The 25,427-nt window shown below is 33.9% G+C and overlaps 1 protein-coding gene across 1 annotated transcript; it reads left to right on the top strand.

The window, feature by feature from the left end:
* The first annotated feature begins 66 nt into the window (after positions 1–66).
* On the top strand, positions 67–25,427 carry LOC117331941 (transcription initiation factor TFIID subunit 3-like). The gene is made up of 10 exons (XM_033890949.1): positions 67–207; positions 5,129–5,297; positions 5,767–6,000; positions 6,602–6,794; positions 8,442–9,936; positions 11,689–11,799; positions 12,159–12,304; positions 14,076–15,018; positions 15,520–15,623; positions 24,414–25,427. The coding sequence occupies exons 2-10, from the start codon at positions 5,132–5,134 to the stop codon at positions 24,562–24,564; spliced, it is 3,543 nt and encodes a 1,180-aa protein (XP_033746840.1). The 5' UTR covers positions 67–207; positions 5,129–5,131; the 3' UTR covers positions 24,565–25,427.

Raw genomic sequence — 25,427 nt, 5'->3', positions numbered from 1 at the left:
TCTTCAATGCGCTTCACTAGGAGGTTTATTTGCACGATAAGTATAAGCGCTAAAATGACACAGATTCACAGAAAAAATGACCAGGTCCGAAAAGCATCTAGAAATTAAGAAATTAGGCCTAGATCATATGCAGGGCTCAATGCTGCGACTGTCTGCTTGCTCTTCACAATGAAGCTGAAGTGTTCAATATAGAGGCGAATTGTCCAGGTACATGTGTGTAATGTATTCGTTTAGATGCAAATGCAAACATTAAAATTATTGTTTTGTGGACGCGCGGTTTCGAATTCTCGGTATAAATAACGGGGTTATGTAGATCTAATCCTGAAACGAGCGTAGCGTTTCGGTGTACAGTAGATATACATACATACAGTGCAGTTAATTTTTTTTTTTTAAATGATTTTATATAACAATTATTTGTCTTATTCGTTTTACAAAGGATTCATCGATAAATCTGACCGATGTAAGATAATTATAAATATAGTCAGCATTCGAATGAATTATACAGTTCAGAGGAAATACATCTGTGGCCTCGGCGTAACGTTATTGTTGTGGGAACAATACGGCCCAGCAAAGGAAATTCATATTGAATGTATGGCTCACATGTACACAACTAAATAATTTAAAAACCCGAGATTTTCTAAAAATGTAAGAGGCTGGAGGGACTGGGAGTCTGCCTTATTTTGGTGAAGAGTATGCTTATTTGATATCAATAAACATTGATGACCAGATTTAATCTGGGAATCAAACATAGCCATTCAGCGCCCTCAGGTGGGGTGTCCAAGCTGAGTGATCTGTCAGAATGGGGGATGGGGACAATAAAGCTTTTATAATGACACTTGACTGACCTGACAGACATCATTATCCTTTAATCTCACTAGCAGAGATACTTAACTGTATGTATATAGCGCCCACTGAAATTTATTTTCATTGCATTCTGAGAAAATTGGCCGAAAGTACAGTAAACTTTCTCAATCTGAATCCTTTAGATTTCCAATGGGGAATGTCACACACATCAATCATACAGCACTGGTCAATACAAACAGGCTACTTAATGGTGTATTTGAATCTAGAATCATGTCTGAAAACAAAGGTGTTCCCACTTGTTGTCATACAGCCAGAATTCGGACCCATATGAAAATAGAGCCAAAAGACAAGCTGTAGGCCATACCTACAAATGAGCTCAAACACCCTGACACATGAAATCAAGACAGCTACATTAATAAGTTATACCAGACTATAATAATGTAGCGGGGGATGTTATCGTATATGTACTGATAGGTTAAGCTGACAGGGCTAAGCTTAACGCTAACTATATGCTGTGTCTGTACTATGTGTACCTGTGTCACCTTGACCTTTGCTAGTCCTCTGTTCACGTGTGCTGTTGTCTGGTCGATGTTTTTGTCATGCATTATTCGTAGTCGCTTGCTTTTTCGTCAGTGTCTGTCGTGCCTGTGTATCCTCTGTCGTGATTGGTCCTTATAGTTTTGTATTGTTAAAAAGTGGGATAAATTCAGGGTGGTGTATCATATACTGGGCAGTCTGATGGATTAGTTTCCTGTGTGCTGTCACGTCTTTCTCGATAGTACTAACGTAACGTAGGGTATGTAGGGTCTTGGGTGGGTAGTATTAGTCGGGATGTTGGGTTTTGTTCGGTCGTACAGGTATTGGGGTTGGTTTTAGGTTAGGATGTTAGATATAGCTAGGCCTATGCTGCTGTCCGTTTATATGTAATTTCATGTTGTAAATGTTTATGTCATCATTAATAAATGGTTAATTGTAGTTTAAGGCGTTTGTTTTCTCTCTATACGACAGATACAAGTTACCCATCGAACCTGGGTTGTTGGTCCACAAGGGCGAGTCGGGTGCAGTTTGACGTACGCAAACTGGGCCCGACACGCTCCTGTTACAATAATATTGAGAGACTATGGAACAGACTAATTAGAAAATCCCCCCACCTCATCCGGGTTTCAGACAGATTTACTATTTATATATATTTTGTCTACTGTATCTTGTATTAAGTTTGGAAGCTAACATTTTAATCTAAATGGCTGTACAGACAGCAAAGGTCAGAGTCACCTCAACACGTGCCACGACTGGATGAAGAAATATTCATGGCTAAAGTGCGACAAAGATGAGGGTAAGTTATCAAATGGTTACTAAAAATGTATTTAATATAATATAAATCTCTTAAATGTTATTATGAAATATATATTTTTTTAAATTGTTTTCTTTAAATGTGATTGGCTAGTATGTAAATGACTAATTCATATGTAAACAAACTTAATATAGTTACCAAAACAAAAAATGTGATATTTGCTAAAAATGTATTTTTTTTCAAATTTCACATCAGTGACTGTATTATATAGGACAACACAATATTGATACTGATTTAGTTTAATCATAAAACCAAAAAGTATTTCAGTGATTAGGTCCAAGTATTTAGGTCAAAGGTTCGTGTTTGAGCATTTCATTAATTGATTTTTATTAATTTTGAATGTTTCTTTTGATTTGTAGGCATGTTTTGTAAACAGGACAGCATGCAGACTTATGGGCACAGATCAGAAAAAGAAAAATCACCATCACCACATTGTGTGATCCTGAGAACTCAACTATTAAGTGTCAGCATGCACTTGTGTTCCAAGACAATGGACAATTTGTGTGGGAAAATGACTGACATTGGAAATCATATTAGTGCTGTGACATATTGTTATTGCATTAAGTGTGATATCACATTGTTTATTCAAGAAACTTGGACTTTGGAAGTGTATCATCACTATGTTTTGTAATAGGGTGTAAATTGCATATTTAATTATATATATATATATATATAATTAGTAATATGAAAGTGAGAGAGAGACCACGAGTTTGAGAAAGTCTGAGTTGGTGAAGAGAATAAAGAACTAGCATAGTAAATGTATTGATTTAAGGATGTACAAGTATGGATGAGTCAGAGATTGGTAAATGCTCTATTTATCCTTCTTACATATTGAATGAATAAATTAATATTATCATGATCAAAATCGTTTATCTTCATTTATGAAAACAATTTTTAAGGGGAAATAACTACACACTGTGTGTGTGTGTGTGTGTGTATGTATGTGTGTGTGCATGTACTGCACAACAAACTATCTCCCTTGAAAATAAGAAGTGGCATAACTAATGTAAACAAATTATCTCCCTTTAATTAGTTAATATTGGCCTTGCGACCCGTATGAAAAAAGCTTCCCAGCAGGTTCCTCCATAGTAAAATCTGAAGCCATGGTGATCCCTGCGTGGTCGTTACCATTTAAGGGCTCACACAACTAAATGATCTACTACATGTTATTACTAGTGACTTCATCCCTTCATTTGCTCATTTGAAGTTCAAATGATATGAAATTCATATGAAAGTAAAGTTTGAAGTTTTTTCTATCGGAAAAATGTTGTTATTGTATAGATTTCATCACATATAAGAGCATGTACACAGATACTCGAAAGACAGTAACCCTGACATTTACAGTGCACTGGGAATTCCCATCTTTTTACACCTAGAATCCTAGGTCATTCTATTTTTAGTAGGAGTGTATATTTTTTTATTTTCCAAATCTCAAGACCCTACTCTTTATTCCCGTATATAGAAAGTACCCATTTCATATGTTATTAACTGAGGAGAACGGCTACAAGCCTAAGAAACACATTTTCCTCAGGGACTTAGTTCAGGTGAAACTGATTGGCTGATTTAGTCATGTGATTCCGGTATTGTTTATCAAATATGAAAGTTATAACTATCTGTAAAAAGTCTAAGTTGGTAATTAAATTTCAGTTACTTATGCTTGGTTTTTTATGTATGGGCGGGATTGCGTCTTAGAGAGACGACCATCACTGCGCCATTGAAACGTTCTTTTTAAGAACGCCGATGTGGCGCAGTGGTATAAGCTGCAGGTATTTCTGGCTAGGCGATTGGGTGCCGTAGATAGTGAGTTCGAGGCCCGGTCAGGGCACGAGTCAAAAAGTTGTCTTCCTTCATCATTTGTGTTGCTAGGTTATATATATACATATGTGCAACTTCCGAAAACCTATCCTTCTCAAAAATAATCATCTTTGATACCAATCGAAATGGCTATGTACAGAATTGATCTTTTCTTTATTATAGTACTAAAAAAACTTGCCAGTACCAATCCCTCTGAATTCTGAATACAAAACCGATTTTATGTCGAGAATGGATCAAATATACACAAAATCACTTCTGTAAACCGGTGTTACCTGAGCAACATGACAGACCAATCGTCCCTGAAATCAAAACCTGTGGTAATTTGTTGATATAAGCTTTGTCTTTGGGCATTATATAGTTGTACATAACACCCACGACATAAGGATCAGTATGATTCAGTTGTGTACCAATAAAAATGAACCAGATGAAACCCATGCAAATCGTCATGCATCATCGAAGTGGTATGGTCTGTTTACAATAAGGAAACAAGGGCTAGAAAGCTGGAGTTTCACATCTCATTTGCATGAGGCCCAAAACAGGTTATTTTTGCAGTGGACAAATTTGCACCCAATAATATAAGGAAGCTTAAAGTAGATCAGGCTCCATCTTAAAATACAAAATTGATGCCCTTTATAAGGTTGATAGGAACTAGTATTTTTTTTTTAAATTATTGTTCTTTTTTTTTTATTTGTAAAACCGATCTAGTTTGCAATGAAATTGATTATACCCATCATTGGGCCTATAAGCACAGAGGTGTAGCAACAGGCCGGATGCAGTTCGGTGCCAATGACAGCATTGTAATATGATAAGTGAAATGATATAATTATGACATATATTTACAATCAGTATTAGAACTTATTTAATCAGTTTTATTTTTATCAATTCTGCATTCTATGTATTCATTAACTTCCAACAACATATCAATGCTTCAAAGATACAAAACATCATTTTGTCAATAATTATGATTATTATTAATCCCAAATCCTATTGCATTCTGACTGGTCAAAATGGATAACTTTTCCAAACCAAACCCTCTCTAAACCGGCCAAATATTCATGTACTGTGCATGATCGGTTTAGAAAAGTTTCACTGTACATGTATGTATATATTCACTCAATCATTTTCAATGCCTAATTTTTTTCATGTTTCTTTCCTCAGAAAATGGCAAATGAATACTGCCGGAGTATGTTGCGGGTCAGTCTTGCCCAAATTTGTCAAAATCTGGGATGGAATGCTGCTCAAGCCACACCTCTGGAGCTTCTTACCGATGTTTTGGAGCGCTATCTTCTGGAAGTTGCCAAAGTCACTCATCGTTACTCTGAGCAATGTAATGTTTTCTTGTTTTAATTATTTTTCATATAGAATGTCATACAGGTATAGTTTCCTAATGATCCTTTGACCCATTCCATGGTTTAGGAAAAAAATGTAAAGTGTCTCTTAAAGTATCGTGCTGAAAAAAAATTCATATTGATAATGAATGCCATTTATTATGGCGTCATTGTGAGGAATCAATGTAAAGTTTTACCAATAATTGGCAGTAATTCTTTTCTAAGGAATGTCTTTCTGATTTGAGGTGTATTCAGGTATCATAGGTGATCATATAATATATAATCTTGTCCAGTATTTAAGTAGTTCCTATCTGTCTTTAAAATTGTGACTGTCAGTTACATGATTTCTAAATCATACTGGATCAAAATTTATGTGTAAAAATCAAGTACATGTACATGCATGAACAATTATATATAGTGTATGGCTATTAGATGTACATGTATCTTTGGTTTATATGTTATTCACAGTTGGAAGGACGGACCCTAACTTGGATGATCTAGGGTTAGCTTTTGGACACCTAGGTATACAGCTGGGAGAATTGGAAGACTATGTTCACCATGTTGACCCTTTGCCATTTGCTCATGAGGTTGTGTCCTTTCCGGTTCCAAAAAGAAACAACTTCCAGTTCCCAAGATCAGACAGCAGAGAAGTGCTGCAGAGAGATGAACACATTCCAGATCATCTCCCAGCAATGTTTCCTGGTTGGTATAAATCTTACTGTATATTGGGAAAATTTAATGAAACAAAATATTAGGGAATTATCATTCATTAACAGTAAATTGTCACACTCACAAAATCTGATGAACAATTTCCAAAAAACCGATAACAGTGCAATCACAGTTAAGCTATTGACAAGGGGAGATAAGTGCTACAGACCGTTTTATTCAAATTGGACCTGTAATTAAAGTGCAATGTTATTAATTGCCCTAGTATCTCCATAACATCCTAGAGACAATTCAGCCTTTCAGAGTTGTGTAGTATAAGTATATCTTTATCAGATGTGTGTTTTAAGCCTATAGCATTTTTGAAGCATAGAAATTAAAAATGTTTCCAATGATTTCCAGGAGTTCAGTTGAAACTATACAGAAGGACCCTAATTGATCTGACATTTATAAAACATCCTGTGTAAACCCTGTTTATTCCTTTTACATTTCAGTATTTTATCTGCATATTGTTGCTGAAGTGCATTAGCAGAAATAGTCCCAAGTACAATCCCTTTACAATGAGTAGTAATTGTGTGTACTACTTTTAGTGTTATGGTCATATATTCTTGTTCTCCCACATATAACACTGGTTTTTCAGAAGAGATTGAGCCTCCTCAGTCTCCTCCACACACAAAGCCAGAGAGCGGTATGTTGGCACCCCCTCCCACCACACCCATGGCTGCGTCACCCTCCGACATTCAGGTGGATGGTGCTGCAGTTAGCCCAGGATTGTCTGACAAGCGTCTTCTGACAAGCCCACCATCTGGGGGACCACCTTCCAAAAGGATCAGGTAATCCGACTTATTTGTAATTTGACAAGTTTGGAAAATTTTCTGGAAGCATTGACATCTGTGATATCAAAAGACTGATATTATTATAAAAACGGGTCAGATTTTAATTTTTTTTTTTTAAACTTATGGAATGGCTAACAGTGAGTCTTGCTATGACATACAGAAAATCTCCGGTCAGTTTGAATCGGGGGGGATAGTTCGAACACATGTTTTCTTAATAAAAACAATGATTTTCTAGCTAGTGTTAGTTCACACTCTGGTTTCCAAACTTGTCAAATATTAAAAAAGAACATAAAGTAAAAGATTTTCAGCAAACTCCATTGAAATCTCACAATGGTCGTCCCACAATGCCAAGCTTTAATCAACAGATGTGTTTAGGGTAATGGGTTGTATGTGTAATCATTGCCGTACGTCTCTGACAGAAAAAAAACATAAATATATCATATACATATTTTAGCATTGATTCAGTGTTTTTACATTGAATACATTGAAAAATACATCTAGCACGCGGCAGCTGATTGCAACTTTAGGTCCCAATAATGTATAACATGCGATATCAGTACTCACTATGTATGATAAACTAAGAAATCATCCATGTGTTGTCATATGCAGTGTTAACTAAGCATTTTGATTATTTAATTGCAACTGGACATCTCTTGATTATTGCCAATCAAGGCATTACCTGTAAACCTGTGCCCTCATACTAGGAAGGCAGGCCATGCAAAGTGATAATGAAAGAATCAGCTGCCCAGTCATGATGAGCGATGTGAGAATCACTTATGTTCAGTCAAAACAATCAACAGGTGTCCTAATTAGCGATGGGTAATTTTGCAGGTATCAAATAAATTTGGTAGATATTTCGACTGGGCAATTTAAAAGCAGACATGTTGATGTTCTGACCTTACTTTACTAGCATATATAGACCTATTTTTACAATAGCACTTTCGTAAATGCAACAGGTTTTGTAGACTATGTTTTCAGTATATTAAACAGACTATTCATTACAATAATGTATCAATAGTTTCTGATTCAAATAAAACATAAACATGCAGAGACTCAAACTTTACTTATTTATCTTATACAAGTTAGTCTAACTTTTGTGTCACATGAGAAACATGTACTGTTTATGGGTCTTTATCTACACAATAGTTGAGCAACTTCGCGATTCATATACTGTTACGATCATAATTATCACGAAATGAAGAAAGTTTATTGATCAGTTAACATTGAATTAGATAAAAGACTATAATTTTACTCATTTAGTTATAAATGTGCCATTGTTCAGGCCTTTGTTACAAATCGGATTTACATTAGATGTATCCGGTATGTGTTTGTGTCTTGATTTACTCATTGCCAAGATTTTTACCGATATCGACTGGGATAGTTTGAATTCACTGTTATTTTCTGAAGCATAATTTCTTATAATTTGGACAGGCTCATTTATATTTATTTGATTTTGTTGTACTGACCAAAGGTTTACCGTAATCCATGGGTGCAGAGGTAATCAATCGCTTTACACTATTTTTATGTATCTAGAGCAGAACTCTTGGTATTCGAAGATAGTTCAACCATGGATCATGTAAATGATGACTTGATGTGTGATTAGATCACTTTTTCTGTTACATTTTGTTATCTATCTCTCTGCAGACTGACCACGCTACCAGAGGAGGCAGCCCATTCCCAGTATGAGATGAAAAGCATGGCGATGAATGTTGCTGGGGAGGTGATGCCAACAGGTGGCTATATTGGCAAACTACCTGATGCCAAAACACCACCTCAGGGCTTCCCAAAGCGGTTTCCAAAGGACAATACTCGAGGTTCTTCATCAAAATCAGCACCTTTGGTATCTGTGGCCAGAGACATTCTTAGTGAGCTAAATAGCAAAAAGGATACAAATGAAGGCTCACAGAAGAAAGACAAGGATAAGAATTATTCAAATTCATTATCAAAAAAGAGTGGAATAAAGAAAAGATCTAATAATAGCTCAGAAAAGAAAGATGTATCCAAGACAAAGAGTAAAGTTAAAAAGAGCTTACTAACTCCAAAACCAAGGTCAAGGTCAAGGTCAAAGTCCCCGGCCAGGGCTAAAAGTCCAAAGGGAGCGGGAAATAAGAAAGGGCAGAATAAGATTCCTAGTGATAGTGGTGCTGGACTTTTCTCAGAAACAATTATGTTAGAGAGACAGAAAGGTCCCGTATCAGACAAAGGTAGGTCTAGTTCTCCAATTATCAAGAATAAAGATGAATCCCACAACATTGCAGTTACTTCTCATAAGAACAGGGATTCACCTAGATCTACTCCGCTGGATTTGAGTTGTAAAAAGGTTTCCAAACCCAGTGACTTGGAGGAAAAGAAACGTAGACTGGATGCTATAGAAAGTTCTATTGATAGTGTGCTAAGAAAATCTGCATTAAGCCTAACAGAGAATGAGCTAGACATCTCAGATAGCACATTTGTTCCATTAGAAATGGAAGAAGAAAATATAGAAGGATCTAAGGCAGTTGAGAAGGCAAAAGTAGAAGGCTCTAAGCCAGTGGAAAAGATAAAAGAGGTTAGTACTAGTTCCTCTATAGACGATACCATCAATGCTGTGATAGGGGCCGTAGATAGGACAGATACACCGGCAACTCCTGTGTCTGTGAAGGAGGAGGCTGTGGATCAGAGTACTATCACACCAACGCCAGCTCTCCAAACATCACCAATTGTCACAACACCAGTATTAACATCTCAAACATCTCCACGCAAAAAAGGGAGACCTCCTAAAAAAGGTAAATCTAAAGGCAACAAGAAGCCTTCTACACCTCCTGTTGCTCCTCCTGTCACAGCAGAACCTCCACCTGTTGTGGAGCCCAGGTCTCCAAAAGATGAAAAGTTTGCCGTGTTTGACTTTCCGGAGAGTCCACCAATGCGATCCACTCCTAAACCTGTTATTGCCCCATCTGTTCCTCCCCCACCTGTGATTGCTCCCCGAAGTCCCAGTCCTCCTCCACCTGTGGAACAGCCTGCTCCGGTTGTAGTGGAAGAACCACTAGCTCCTGTGATGGAGGAATCACTCGTCAAAGTTAAGGTGGAAGAGACTGCTCAAGTAACACCTACACCAGAGAAAAGCCACAACAAAGAAAAGGAGAAGCACAAGTCTAAGGTAAGACTTCATTTTCACGTTGTATGGGTCAAATTTTATCAGTCTAATCTTGTAAGGGTAAACTTTTAGCTGTGTAGTAAGAGTAAACTTGTATCTGTCTTGTAAGGGTTTACTTTTAGCTGTGTTGTAAGGGTAAACTTTTAACTGAGATGAAATAAGGGTAAACTTTTAGCAGTGTTGTAACGGTAAATTTTTAGCAGTGTTGTGAGGGTTAACTTTTATTAGGTCACCAACTGAGACAAAGTCTCAAGTGACCTATTCTAATCGCCTTTTGTCCGTTGTCTGTTCCTTCACAATTTACATTTTTAACATCTTCTCAATAACTAAGAGGCCTAGAGACCTGATATTGGGCATATATTATGCTGGGGTGAAGGACTATCAAGATTGTTCAAATGAATGATAACCTTGACCTTCATTCAAGGTCACAGGGGTCAAATATGCTAAAATCTTTAAATGACGTCTCTCTAAGCAATAGGCCCAGAGACCAGATATTGTGTCTGTAGCATGCTGGGGCATTGACATCAAATTCAATCCACAATCAAATCTGGCAAAAAATATCAAAATTTAGATGACCTTAAAGCCCATGTGCCTCTTGTCTGTGTTGGAAGGTTAAACGTTTATCTATACTGTAAGGGTAAAGTGTTAGCAGCTTTGTAAGGGTAAACTTTTATCTGTGTTGTAATAAGGGTTAATATTAAGCTGTGTTGTAAAGGTATACTTTTATCTGTCTTGTAAGGGTAAACATTTAGCTGTCTTGTAAGGGTAAACTTTTGTCTGTATTGTAAGGATAAACTTTTATCTGTCTTGTAAGGGTAAACATTTAGCTGTCTTGTAAGGGTAAACTTTTGTCTGTATTGTAAGGATAAACTTTTATCTGTCTTGTAAGGGTAAACTTTTGTCTATTTTGTAAGGGTAAATATTTAGCTGTCATGTAAAGGTAAATATTTAGCTGTCATGTAAAGGCAAAATTTTAGCTGTCTTGTAAGGGTAAACTTTTAGCTGTGTTGCAAGGGTGAACTTTTAGCTGTCCTGTAAGTTCAAACTTTTAGCTGTCTTGTAATAAGGGTTAACTTTTAGCAGTGTTGTAAGGGTAAACTTTTAGCTGTCTTGGTTGTCTTGTAGGTTCACATTTTGTCTGTTTGTAAGAGTCGGACTTATTCTTTCTTGTAAGCTTAAAATTGTATCCCTTGAAAGAGTTCAAACATTTTCTGTGATGGAATGATAATTTTTATCCGTCTTGTTAGGAAAAACTTTGTCTTGTCACAGTCAGACTCGATCTATTCTGGAATCCCTGCTTAGTTTTATATGGCCTGGTATATGAAAGTGAGTCCTTCAGTTTTGCCATGACCTATTCCAAGGGTGCGGAGAAGACTTTTGAATAGAGTTTGGAACCCTTGGATTTTGGAGCTGCGCATGTGTCTTTAGTGAAATAAAACAGGTACTGGGCTGCCCAAAATCATCTCAAACCTATTGAAAAAATGCATATGTAAACATTATTTATTTTATAATGTTTGCAAAACAAGTTGTACCAACTTATATAAATCACTTTTGCTGGCCTGAATAGAGGCATGAGGGAGCAGATTACCTGGAGAAAACCCACATAGTCAGGCAGGTGGCCCCATACCTTTTCACGTCCGATTGGGAAATCAAACCCTGGGCCACGTAGGTGAAAGGCAAGTGTGTTACCACTGTGCCGCCCGACCACCCACTAACCAGAAACAGGCAATAGGCAGAATTTATTTTATGTTACAGGAGCATAAAAAGGAAAAGAAGGAAAAGAAAAAGGACAAGGAAAAGAAGAAGAAAAACAAAGATAAGGACCGGGACAAAGAAAGAAGTAAACATAAAGACAAGAGTACCAAGGTAATTTAGTTTCAGATAATTAAATGCACTCTTTGAGCTATATAATATGTGCTAGTCAACATAACAGGTGGTATTACATTTGTAAATATTATTTACACTTTGAACTTGCTGACTGGTATCTCATATGACACTTGATATTGCGAGGACACTAAACTCTGTAAAAACAAACTTGTGAAGAAAGAAAAATCCAAAGGTCCGGCAAGATTTTTGTCTGAAATGTTACATTAGAAAAATTGACGAACAGGTTTATCCTCGTAAACAAACCTGTTCCAGGTAGTACTGTAGATTTGTTACATTTAATATTTACAAGAGTAAATATAGACTTGTCACAATACTTATGTACATCCTTTTTATTTCAGTCACCTGGTACTTTCCCTGCTGGTTTGACAAAACTGAAAATTCGACTGGGTAGTTCTCCTTTCTCCTCGACAGTGACGTACAGTTCCGAAGCCAAGGATCGATCTCCATCAGGCTCACCAGCACAGAGGCCAGAGATCCCCAAACTGTGAGTGACCATTAAAGCAGTTATGAAGTAGAAATGATAGAATATCAAAACAAGAGGATCTGAGACACAGCTTGGTTCTTTTTTAGCTCGTCTCTTCGAAGAAGAGTGAGAGCTTATGTTGTCACTCCGGCGTCGGCGTTGGTTTTTCAAATGTTATAATTTTTGGTGCAAGTGTTGAAAGGCATAATAATTTATGGTAATATGGTCCCTGTGGGGGTCAAACTATCCCCTGCCGGAGTTAAACTAAAAGATTTTTTGGAAAAAAACATATTTTTGAAAATTTTTGCGTTAAGTTTTCGGTGCAAGTGTTGAAAGGTATTAATACATCACTTTATAATTGTACTAGGTTGCTGATAATTGGTAATAGAGTCCCTCTGGGGTTAAACTATCCCCTGCCAGAGTTTAATTAAAAGAATTTTGGGGGGAAAATCCAGAATTTTCAAATTTTTGGTGCAAGTGTTAAGAGGTTTTAATACATCACTTTATAATTGTACTAGGGTGCTGATATTTGGCAATAGAGTCCCTATGGAGTAAGACAATCCCTTCCTGGAGTAAAACTTTAAAAAAAAATTAGATTTTTTCTTTTTAAATCTGTGTTTTTTTGTTTTTGTTTTCAAATCTTTGGACTTTGTGTTAAGTTAATGTTGTGAGTGTTGAAAGGCATAGTAATACATGGTTTTAGGTTCCCTGTGGGGGTTAAACTATCCCTTGCCGGAGTTAAACTGAAATATTTTTTGGGGGAAAAAACACATTTTTTAAAATTTTTGTGCAAATGTTGAAAGCTATTAACACATCACTTTATGATTGTACTAGGGTGCTGATATTTGGTAAAAGAGTCCCTATGGAGTTACACTATCCCTTCTTGGGGTGAAACTGAAAATAAAACAATGTGAAAATGCTCACAATTGACAATTTATGGCCTACTTCGGGCGTCAGCCATTTACCATAGTTAGGCTGTTCCTTCTAATGTGATTACATATGTGTATAAACAACAACCAATCACTGCCATGCTTCCAAATGATGACGCATGCGCAAACAAAGTCTAGTTGCTAAAGTCGGACCCATTCGGCTCAAGTGGTTAAGCAAAGTCGACTAGACATGCATATTGTAACTTCTTGTTTCTCGACACATTCGCAGTATATGTAACCAAAGTGAGTTCGCTTCTACAATAGTTAGATTATAGTCACTCTAGTCAGCGGCCGAAGTCGCCCGTTACCGGTCCACAGATTTCAAGGGAGACAACTCTCATTATGATAATATTTTGTCAAAAAATTGAAGAAATATGTCCAAAAGCAATTACATTTGTTTTCAATATATTCATTTAATCTACAACAGCATAGCTTGTCTCCCGAATGTTTGTCAATAAATAATTTATATATATATAAATTGGTATGGTTTTGAAAATTGCATGAATTCACAAAACATAATTTGATCAAGTAAACAATATAAATATTATTAATGCAATTTGCGAAACCATTCCAATAAATATATTTTAATTATTTTTTGACAGACATTTGCGAGACGAGCTATGCTGTTCTCCAACAGCTCTTGTCTAATATCTGATATGTACTACATTATAATGTGTACCTGGTAATAGAAAGTAGAACAAGACCGAAGAAAGCTGACTTTTGCCTACACTCTTGTTTGTAGGGATTGAAAGTCATGATAGTACTGTAATGTGAATACATGTTCATTTCTCCATGCTGAAAATGTGTAGCGTGTATTGTGTATGTGTATTGTATATGTGTATACACTTTACTTTTTTCTGCAGGGTCATCAAACCTATGCCACCACTCCCTGCGAGTCAGGACAGAGGATCTGACTCTCCCAAGACATCAACAAGCAACAGTAAATCCAGTAAAAAGGACAATAAATCTAAAAAGGATGCTGGGCATATTGTAGTGAAGAAAGAAGCGGTGTCAGAAAAACTGCCGTCTACCCCACCCGCTGTGACTAGAACACCATCCCCAGCTCCAGTAGCCAAAACACCCTCACCTGTAAAGAAAACCCCTTCACCTGTTCCCATAAAGCGTGAACCCTCCCCTGTGCCTCCGCCCAAACCTGTGACCCCAGTTCCTCCGCCCAAACCTGTGACCCCTGTGCCTCCGCCCAAGTCTGTAATCACTGTGCCAAAATTTATCGGGTCAGAGTCTCCAGACCGAAGTTCACGTGATGGGCCACCCGTTCTCAAAATGGAAATGATGGAGGAACCACCAGTCTTGACACCGCAACCTTCTCCCCACCACAAGACTCCTACACCACCACCCCCCAGGAATCCAACTCCACCCAAACCCAAACCTGCTCCTTCTCCCATTCCTAGCCCTAAACATTCCCCATCACCAATGCCTGTTTACTCCCCATCACCACCTCGAGTCAACTCTCCACCACCTTCAGCCTTTACCTCAAAATCAATGTCATCATCTCCTGTGAAGACACCGTCACCTTCTCGCACACGTACACCCTCTCCAATTCCTTCACTTCCTCCCTCACCCATTCATCAGCCATCGCCATCTCCCACACCTACAAAGCCCCCAACACCTTCCCCTACCCCGACACCTGCTCACTCTCCTTCTCCGGGCCCCCTAATTATCAAAGAAGCACCGGCCATTCCACCTATGCCACCCCCTTCTATTGGGACTGCATCACAAGCTTCAGCAACTGCCAAGACAGCCCTCCAAAGGACCGTCACATCTGAGACTATCGGAAGTTTCATCGTAAGTAATAATTCTAGTCTTTATTAGTGAAACACTAATTACTATGAACAACTGGAGGTTTTACTCAAGGTGGCTCTGTTTCCTCAAAGAATGTTGGACACAATTTTATCTCTCCATTTTGCAACATGATTATATTTGATACGGAAGTAATTGATACTTTAATAGCTCTGAAACTCTAAAAATGGTATCTTATATGTTGTAAGTAATAAAAGCATATGTCTTATGCAATCATGTTCTATAAATAACAAATTTGGTCATACACCATAACTTTATACAGTAGATGATGGAATAAGCTCTGCAACAGAATTTGTAAAAAAAAAAAAATCAAATTCATTTGCATGTAGTGCTGCTACTTACTACTGCATCAAACACAACTATATTGTCATTTCTACATAAAATCTGTTCTACTTAGCTGATATGATGATGATGTGAAGGACATCTTTTGTTTCTATTGGTGCCACTAAACTAAAGTTGTATGTTTCACTGTTTATATTTTTTCAGGATGCATCGTCAGGCGAAAAGATTTGGATTTGTCCAGCTTGTAAGCGACAGGATGATGGTAGCCCAATGGTTGGTTGTGACATCTGTGATGACTGGTATCATTGGTAAGATATACTTATTAGTTACAAATCATGTGTATGTTACATAGCAACAAATCATGGTATATAGCAACAAATCATGGTACATAGCAACAAATCCTGTTATATAACAACAAATCATGGTACATAACAACAAATCATGGTATATAACAACAAATCATGGTACATAACAACAAATCATGGTATATAACAACAAATCATGGTATATAACAACAAATCATGGTACATAGCAACAAATCATGGTATATAGCAACAAATCATGGTATATAGCAACAAATCATGGTATATGACAACAAATCATGGTATATAGCAACAAATCATGGTATATGACAACAAATCATGGTATATAACAACAAATCATGGTATATAGCAACAAGTCATGTTATATAGTAACAAATCATGGTATATAGCAACAAATCATGTTATATAACAAGAAATCATGGTATATAGCAACAAATCATGGTATATAGCAACAAATCATGGTATATAACAACAAATCATGGTATATAGCAACAAATCATGGTATATAGCAACAAATCATGGTATATGACAACAAATCATGGTATATAGCAACAAATCATGGTATATGACAACAAATCATGGTATATGACAACAAATCATGGTATATGACAACAAATCATGGTATATAGCAACAAATCATGGTATATAGCAACAAATCATGGTATATGACAACAAATCATGGTATATAGCAACAAATCATGGTATATAACAACAAATCATGGTATATAACAACAAATCATTGTATATAACAACAAATCATGGTATATAGTAACAAATCATGGTATATAGCAACAAATCATGGTACATAGCAACAAATCCTGTTATATAACAACAAATCATGGTACATAACAACAAATCATGGTACATAACAACAAATCATGGTATATAACAACAAATCATGGTATATAACAACAAATCATGGTACATAGCAACAAATCATGGTATATAGCAACAAATCATGGTATATAGCAACAAATCATGGTATATGACAACAAATCATGGTATATAGCAACAAATCATGGTATATGACAACAAATCATGGTATATAACAACAAATCATGGTATATCGCAACAAGTCATGTTATATAGTAACAAATCATGGTATATAGCAACAAATCATGTTATATAACAAGAAATCATGGTATATAGCAACAAATCATGGTATATAGCAACAAATCATGGTATATAACAACAAATCATGGTTTATAGCAACAAATCATGGTATATAGCAACAAATCATGGTATATGACAACAAATCATGGTATATAGCAACAAATCATGGTATATGACAACAAATCATGGTATATGACAACAAATCATGGTATATAGCAACAAATCATGGTATATAGCAACAAATCATGGTATATGACAACAAATCATGGTATATAGCAACAAATCATGGTATATAACAACAAATCATGGTATATAACAACAAATCATTGTATATAACAACAAATCATGGTATATAGTAACAAATCATGGTATATAGCAATAAATCATGGTATATGACAACAAATCATGGTATATAACAACAAATCATGGTATATAACAAATAATGGTATATAACAACAAATCATGGTATATAGCAACAAATCGTGGTACATAACAACAAATCATGTTATATAACAACAAATCATGGTATATAACAAATCATGGTATATAACAACAAATCATTGTATATAGCAACAAATCATGGTATATAGCAACAAATCATGGTATATAACAACAAATCATGGTATATAACAACAAATCATGGTATATAACAACAAATCATGGTATATAACAACAAATCATGGTATATAACAACAAATCATGGTATATAGCAACAAATCATGGTATATAACAACAAATCATGGTACATAGCAACAAATCATGGTATATAACAACAAATCATGGTATATAGCAACAAATCATGGTATATAACAACAAATCATGGTATATAGCAACAAATCATGGTATATAGCAACAAATCATGGTATATAGCAACAAATCATGGTGTATAGCAACAAATCATGGTACATAGCAACAAATCATGGTATATGACAACAAATCATGGTATATAACAACAAATCATGGTATATAGCAACAAATCATGGTATATAGCAACAAATCATGGTATATGACAACAAATCATGGTATATAGCAACAAATCATGGTATATAACAACAAATCATGGTATATAACAACAAATCATGGTATATAGCAACAAATCATGGTATATAGCAACAAATCATGGTATATGACAACAAATCATGGTATATAGCAACAAATCATGGTATATAGCAACAAATCATGGTATATAACAACAAATCATGGTATATAGCAACAAATCATGGTATATAGCAACAAATCATGGTATATAGCAACAAATCATGGTATATACAACAAATCATGGTATATAGCAACAAATCATGGTATATGACAACAAATCATGGTATATAACAACAAATCATGGTATATAGCAACAAATCATGGTATATAGCAACAAATCATGGTATATAGCAACAAATCATGGTATATAGCAACAAATCATGGTATATAAACAAATCATGGTATATACAACAAATCATGGTATATACCAACAAATCATGGTATATAGCAACAAATCATGGTATATGACAACAAATCATGGTATATAGCAACAAATCATGGTATATAACAACAAATCATGGTATATAACAACAAATCATGGTATATAACAACAAATCATGGTATATAACAACAAATCATGGTATATAACAACAAATCATGGTATATAACAACAAATCATGGTATATAGCAACAAATCATGGTATATAGCAACAAATCATGGTATATAGCAACAAATCATGGTATATAACAACAAATCATGGTATATAACAACAAATCATGGATAATAGACAACAAATCATGGTATATAACACAAATCATGGTATATAACAACAAATCATGGTATATAGAACAATCATGGTATATACAACAATCATGGTATATAGCAACAAATCATGGTATAGCAACAAATCATGGTATATGACAACAATCATGGTATATAACAACAAATCATGGTATATAGCAACAAATCATGTATATAGCAACAAATCATGGTATATAGCAACAAATCATGGTATATAACAACAAATCATGGTATATAACAACAAATCATGGTATATAGCAACAAATCATGGTATATAGCAACAAATCATGGTATATAGCAACAAATCATGTTATATAACAACAAACAGGTAAAAACAAATCATGGTTTTAAACAACAAATTTTGTATTAACAAAAAATATGGTAATAAAACAAATCATGGTAATGCCAAAATGGATATAACAAAAAATCATGTTTACAACCAACAAATAGGTATAAAACAAAAAATCAGGGGTAATCAAAAAATCTGGTTATAAAAACAAATCAGGGTTTAAAAAAAAATTGACAAAAAAAATCAGGGGTATATAACAACAAATCTTGGTATATAGCAACAAATCGGTAAAATACAACAAATAAAGGTAATAAAAACAATCAGGGTTATAGAAAAAATATGTTAATAGAAAAAATCATGTAATAACAAAAACATGTTATACAAAATCGGGGAATCCAACAAACAGGTATTGCAAAAAATCAGGTAAAAACAAAAAATTTTGGTATATACCCCAAAAATCATGGAATGAACAATCATGGTATAGAACAAATCATGGTAAAATAAAAAAATAGGGTATATAACAAAAAATCATGGTATATAACAACAAAATCATGGTATATAACAACAAATCATGGTATACAACAACAAATCATGGTATATAACAACAAATCATGGTATATGACAACAAATCATGGTATATAACAACAAATCATGGTATATAGCAACAAATCATGGTATATAACAACAAATCGTGTTATATAGCAACAAATCATGGTACATAAAACAACAATCATGGTATATAGCAACAAATCATGGTAATAGACAACAAATCATGGTATACACAAATCAGGTATAATACAAATCATGGTATATAGACAACAAATCATGGTATATAGCAACAAATCATGGTATATAGCACAAATCATGTTACATAGCAACAAATCATGGTATATGACAACAAATCATGGTATATAACAACAAATCTATGGTATATACAACAAATCATGGTATATAACAACAAATCATGGTATATACAACAAATCATGGTATATAACAACAAATCATGGTATATACCAACAATCATGGTATATAGCAACAAAATCATGGTATATACAACAATCATGGTAATAGCAACAAATCATGGTATATAACAAAATAATGGTATATAACAACAAATCATGGTATATAACAACAAATCATTGGTATATAACAACAAATCATGGTATATAGCACAAATCATGGTAGATAGAACAAATCATGGTATATAACAACAAATCATGGTATATAACAACAAATCATGGTATATAGACAACAAATCATGGTATATAGCAACAAATCATGGTATATACAACAAATCATGGTATATAACAACAAATCATGGTATATACAACAAATCATGGTATATAACAACAAATCATGGTACATAGCAACAAATCATGGTTATAACAACAAATCATGGTATAATACACAAATCATGGTATATAGCAACAATCATGGTATATAACAACAAATCATGGTATAATACTATAGAACAAATCATGGTATATAGCAACCAATCATGGTATATAGCAACAAAATCATGGTATTATAGCAACCAATCATGTTATATAGCAAGCAATCCATCGGTACATAACAACAATCATGGTATATAGCAACAAATCATCGTATATAACAACAATCATGGTTTATTATCGCTAACAAATCATGGCTATATAGTACAAATCATGTACTATAGCAACAAATCATGGTATATAACAACCAAATCATGGTATATAACAACCAAATCATGGTATATCGTAACCAAATCATGGCTATATAGGCACAATCCATGGTTATAATGAACAAGTCATGGTATATATAGCAACAAATTCATGGTATATAACAACGAAATCATGTTACTATAACAACCCAAATCATTGTATATAACAACAAGTCATGGTATATAGTACAAATCATGGTATTATAGCAATCAATCATGTATTATAACAACAATCATGGTATATAAACAGAATCATGGTATATATCAACAAATCATGGTATATAGCAACACAATCATGGTAATATAAGCAACAAATCAGTGTTACTATAACCAGAAAAATATGGTATAAAACAAAAAATATGTTATAAAAACAAATCGGGTTAAAAATATGAAAAATCATGGTAATAAAACAATCATGGTTATAAAAACAAATCGGGTTATAACAAAAACGGAAATACCAAAAATCTGGTTTTAAAACAAAAATCGGGTTAAAATAACAAATCTGGTAAAAAAACAAATCGGTAAAAAACAACAAACAGGGGATATAAAAAAATTTGGGATATAAAACAAATATGGAAATTACAACAAATCTGGTAAAAACCAAAAAAACGGGTTTAAAAAAAAATCATTATACAACAAATCGGTATTAGACAAATCAGGTATTACAAAAAATCAGGTAATACCAAAATCTGGTTCAACAAATCTGATATACAAAAATCATGGAAAATGAACAAATCATGGATATAAACAAATCATGGTAATACAAAAATCATGGAATAAAAAAAAAGGTAATAAAACAATCGGGTATATGAACAAATCGGGAATAACAAAAAATCATGGTATATAAGAACAAGTCATGGTATATAACAACAAATCATGGTATATAACAAGAAATCATGGTACATAACAACAAATCATGGTATATAACAACAAGTCATGGTATATAATAACAAATCATGGTATATAGCAACAAATCATGGTATATAACAACAAATCATGGTATATAACAAGAAATCATGGTATATAGCAACAAATCATGGTATATAACAAGAAATCATGGTATATAGCAACAAATCAGGTTATATAACAAGAAATCATGGTATATAGCAACAAATCATGGTATATAGCAACAAATCATGGTATATAGCAACAAATCATGGTATATAGCAACAAATCATGGTATATGACAACAAATCATGGTATATAGCAACAAATCATGGTATATGACAACAAATCATGGTATATAGCAACAAATCATGGTATATAGCAACAAATCATGGTATATGACAACAAATCATGGTATATAGCAACAAATCATGGTATATAGCAACAAATCATGGTATATGACAACAAATCATGGTATATAGCAACAAATCGGGTTAATACAACAAATCATGGAAATTTAAAAATCGGGATTAACAAAAATCAGGGTTATGCCAATCAGGGTAATAAAAAAATCATGGTATATACACAAATCTGGTAAAAATACAACAAATTATGGTATATAACAATAAGGGTAATACAACAATAGGTTACCAAAAATTGGTAATAACAAAAAATGGTATATAACAAAAAATATGGTATATAAAAAAAATCATGGTAATACAACAACCATGTTTAACAAAATCGGGTAATGAACAAATCTTTTTTAATCACAAATCAGGGTTATAACAAAAACCATGAATAACAAAAAATCAGGGAAATAAAAACAATCTGGTAAAAACAACAATCATGGTATATACAAAAAATCTTTTTAAAATCAAAAAATCAGGGTAAAACACAAATCAGGTAATACAACAAATCTGGTAAGAAAAAATCAGGGGGTTTAAAGAACAAACGGGTATAAAACCAAAAAATCTGTATAGCAACAAATCATGGTATATAGCAACAAATCATGGTATATAACAACAAATCATGGTGTATAGCAACAAATCATGGTACATAGCAACAAATCATGGTATATGACAACAAATCATGGTATATAACAACAAATTATGGTATATAGCAACAAATCATGGTACATAGCAACAAATCATGGTATATGACAACAAATCATGGTATATAACAACAAATCATGGTATATAACAACAAATCATGGTATATAACAACAAATCATCGTATATAACAACAAATCATGGTATATCGTAACAAATCATGGCATATAGTAACAAATCATGGTATATAAGAACAAATCATGGTATATAACAACAAATCATGGTACATAACAACAAACCATGGTACATAACAACAAATCATTGTATATAGCAACAAATCATGGTATATAGCAACAAATCATGGTATATAGCAACAAATCATGGTACATAACAACAAATCATGGTATATAACAACAAATCATGGTATATAACAACAAGTCATGGTATATAACAACAAATCATGGTATATAGCAACAAATCATGGTATACAGTAACAAATCATGGTATATGACAACAAATCATGTTATATAACAACAAATCATGATATATAGCAACAAATCATGGTACATAGCAACAAATCATGTTATATAACAACAAATCATGGTATATAACAACAAAAAATCATGGTACATAGCAACAAATCATGGTATATAACAACAAACCATGGTATATAGCAACAAATCATGGTATATAACAACAAATCATGGTATATGACAACAAATCATGGTATATGACAACAAATCATGGTATATAGCAACAAATCGTGGTACATAACAACAAATCATGGTATATAACAACAAATCATGGTATATGACAACAAATCATGGTATATAGCAACAAATCGTGGTACATAACAACAAATCATGTTATATAACAACAAATCATGGTATATAGCAACAAATCGTGGTACATAACAACAAACCATGGTATATAACAACAAATCATGGTATATAACAACAAATCATGGTATATAACAAATCATGGTATATAACAACAAATCATGGTATATAACAACAAATCATGGTATAAGCTTATAGCAACTAATCATCGTATATAGCAACAAATTATCGTATATAGCAACAAATCATCGTAAATAGTAACAAATCATGGTATATAACAACAAGTCATGGTATATAACAACAAATCATGGTATATAGCAACAAATCATGGTATATAACAACAAACCTTGGTACTACATATCACTTGTATTTTGTGTTGGATTTATTTTTCGCTGTAATATATGAGGAGAATATATGTCATGAATTTAAATAACTCGCAATTACATGTATTTTACAAAAATAACAACTCTGGATGGCATCCATATTGATTCCATCTGTATTTTACTGTCATAACTTGCTTTTATAGGCGTAAGTCTTATACATATGTATTTGAATTCAGACATCTTTAGAACTCATCCTGGTATTGCTGACAAAATTGATTCATTCATATGTACAGCCATAGGTAGAAGGTCAAGAGATTGAGCACTTGTACCACAATGAATAGAGTTGGAAAACCCTGATGCTATTTTTGTATTGGAAAGGTGATAAAATGTTAAACATAAAAAAACAGCAGCCAAACTACCAGTTTCCCCTTTAATAGCTCATCATTTGTGTATTTAAAGTCATTTCTAGAACAGTGCTGGTGAAATAATGTATTGCAAATTCGTCTGAAGAGGCAAATTCATGAAATAAAGTATCCACGAAATCTAAATGATTTCTAGTATATAGCATCATTTCAGTGATATATAGGTGCAGAGGATCTGGTTTAAGAAAAGAAGAGTTATGAGATGATAACGTATATTAAAGACAGGAAATTTCTGTTCCCAGTTGTTGTAAACCTAATATAGACCAATGTCAGCTGAGTTCATTCTTTATTTAATTTGCACAATGAAGTTCAAACTTTAATGTAAGTTTTGTTTTTTGATGAATGTTTCATTTAATTTTGTTTTTTTCTTTTGTAGGGAATGCATAGGAATTAACAAGGAGCCAGAGGAAGACAGCTGGTATTGTAACAAGTGCTTGGCACCTACAAGGAAACCTTCCAAGCGTGGGCGGGGCGGTGGGCGTGGTAGGGGCAGAGGAAGGGGAAGGAAGAAATCTTTGAAAGAATGATGTTATAAAACTCAAGGAACAGTCATTAAATGATTCCTTTGTTTGTTCCCCAATATTATACTTAAATGGCAGCGATGGTTTATAAAGAATGTTTCATGTTGTTACATTACTTCTAAATGTATGAAATACTTGATATAAGGGACAGTTTGTTTAGTACAAGTACCACTTGGTGGACAATGATTAAGCTCCCACATGATATTTTATCCAAAAGGATAGACTGACCTTACTGCCAATCAGTTATGAAAGCCTACAGTTGCACAAGATTCTTCGATGTGAATAGATATGCGCCAAACAAACACATTTCTAAGTAGACTTTTACCTGCTACCAACTGGGCCTAGTTGTTCAAAAGGTGATTAGCTTAATCACTTAATTAGTGAAAATCTCATTTCTCCTTTACTTCAAATAATATGTGCGTATATTCTTCAAAATCAGGTGTATAGTTTCAGAAAATTTTGTGAATAAGTTTGATCAGAAATTATTCTATCAGGATTTTAATATTGTTGTTAAACTGTGATTAGCCTAATTACCTTTTGAACAACTTGGCCCAGGTGATTAAGTTTATCCTCCAAACAAATATGACTGCATTCGTCACATTTTAAGCATCTTGTTAATTGTTGAGTTTGAGGACAAGTATGGTCATATAGATTTTTTTAAAGTATTTTTTCTGTCCTATCATGGAAAAATTAGAACAGAGACTTAATGTGTTCATTTGTATTTATTCAATTATGACTTGTTACAGTTTTATAGTTTAGATATTTTCTCATTTTATTTAATATGAAGTTCGACTTTTTGGTAAAAAGTACAGCGAACTTGATGGATGAAAATGTATACATTGTAATAAAATTGTATACTGTATATTGAA

This window comes from Pecten maximus, chromosome 7 (assembly GCF_902652985.1).
Source record: "Pecten maximus chromosome 7, xPecMax1.1, whole genome shotgun sequence".
In the NCBI taxonomy this organism is placed as follows: domain Eukaryota; kingdom Metazoa; phylum Mollusca; class Bivalvia; order Pectinida; family Pectinidae; genus Pecten; species Pecten maximus.
This window is presented reverse-complemented; position numbering and strand designations above follow the sequence as displayed.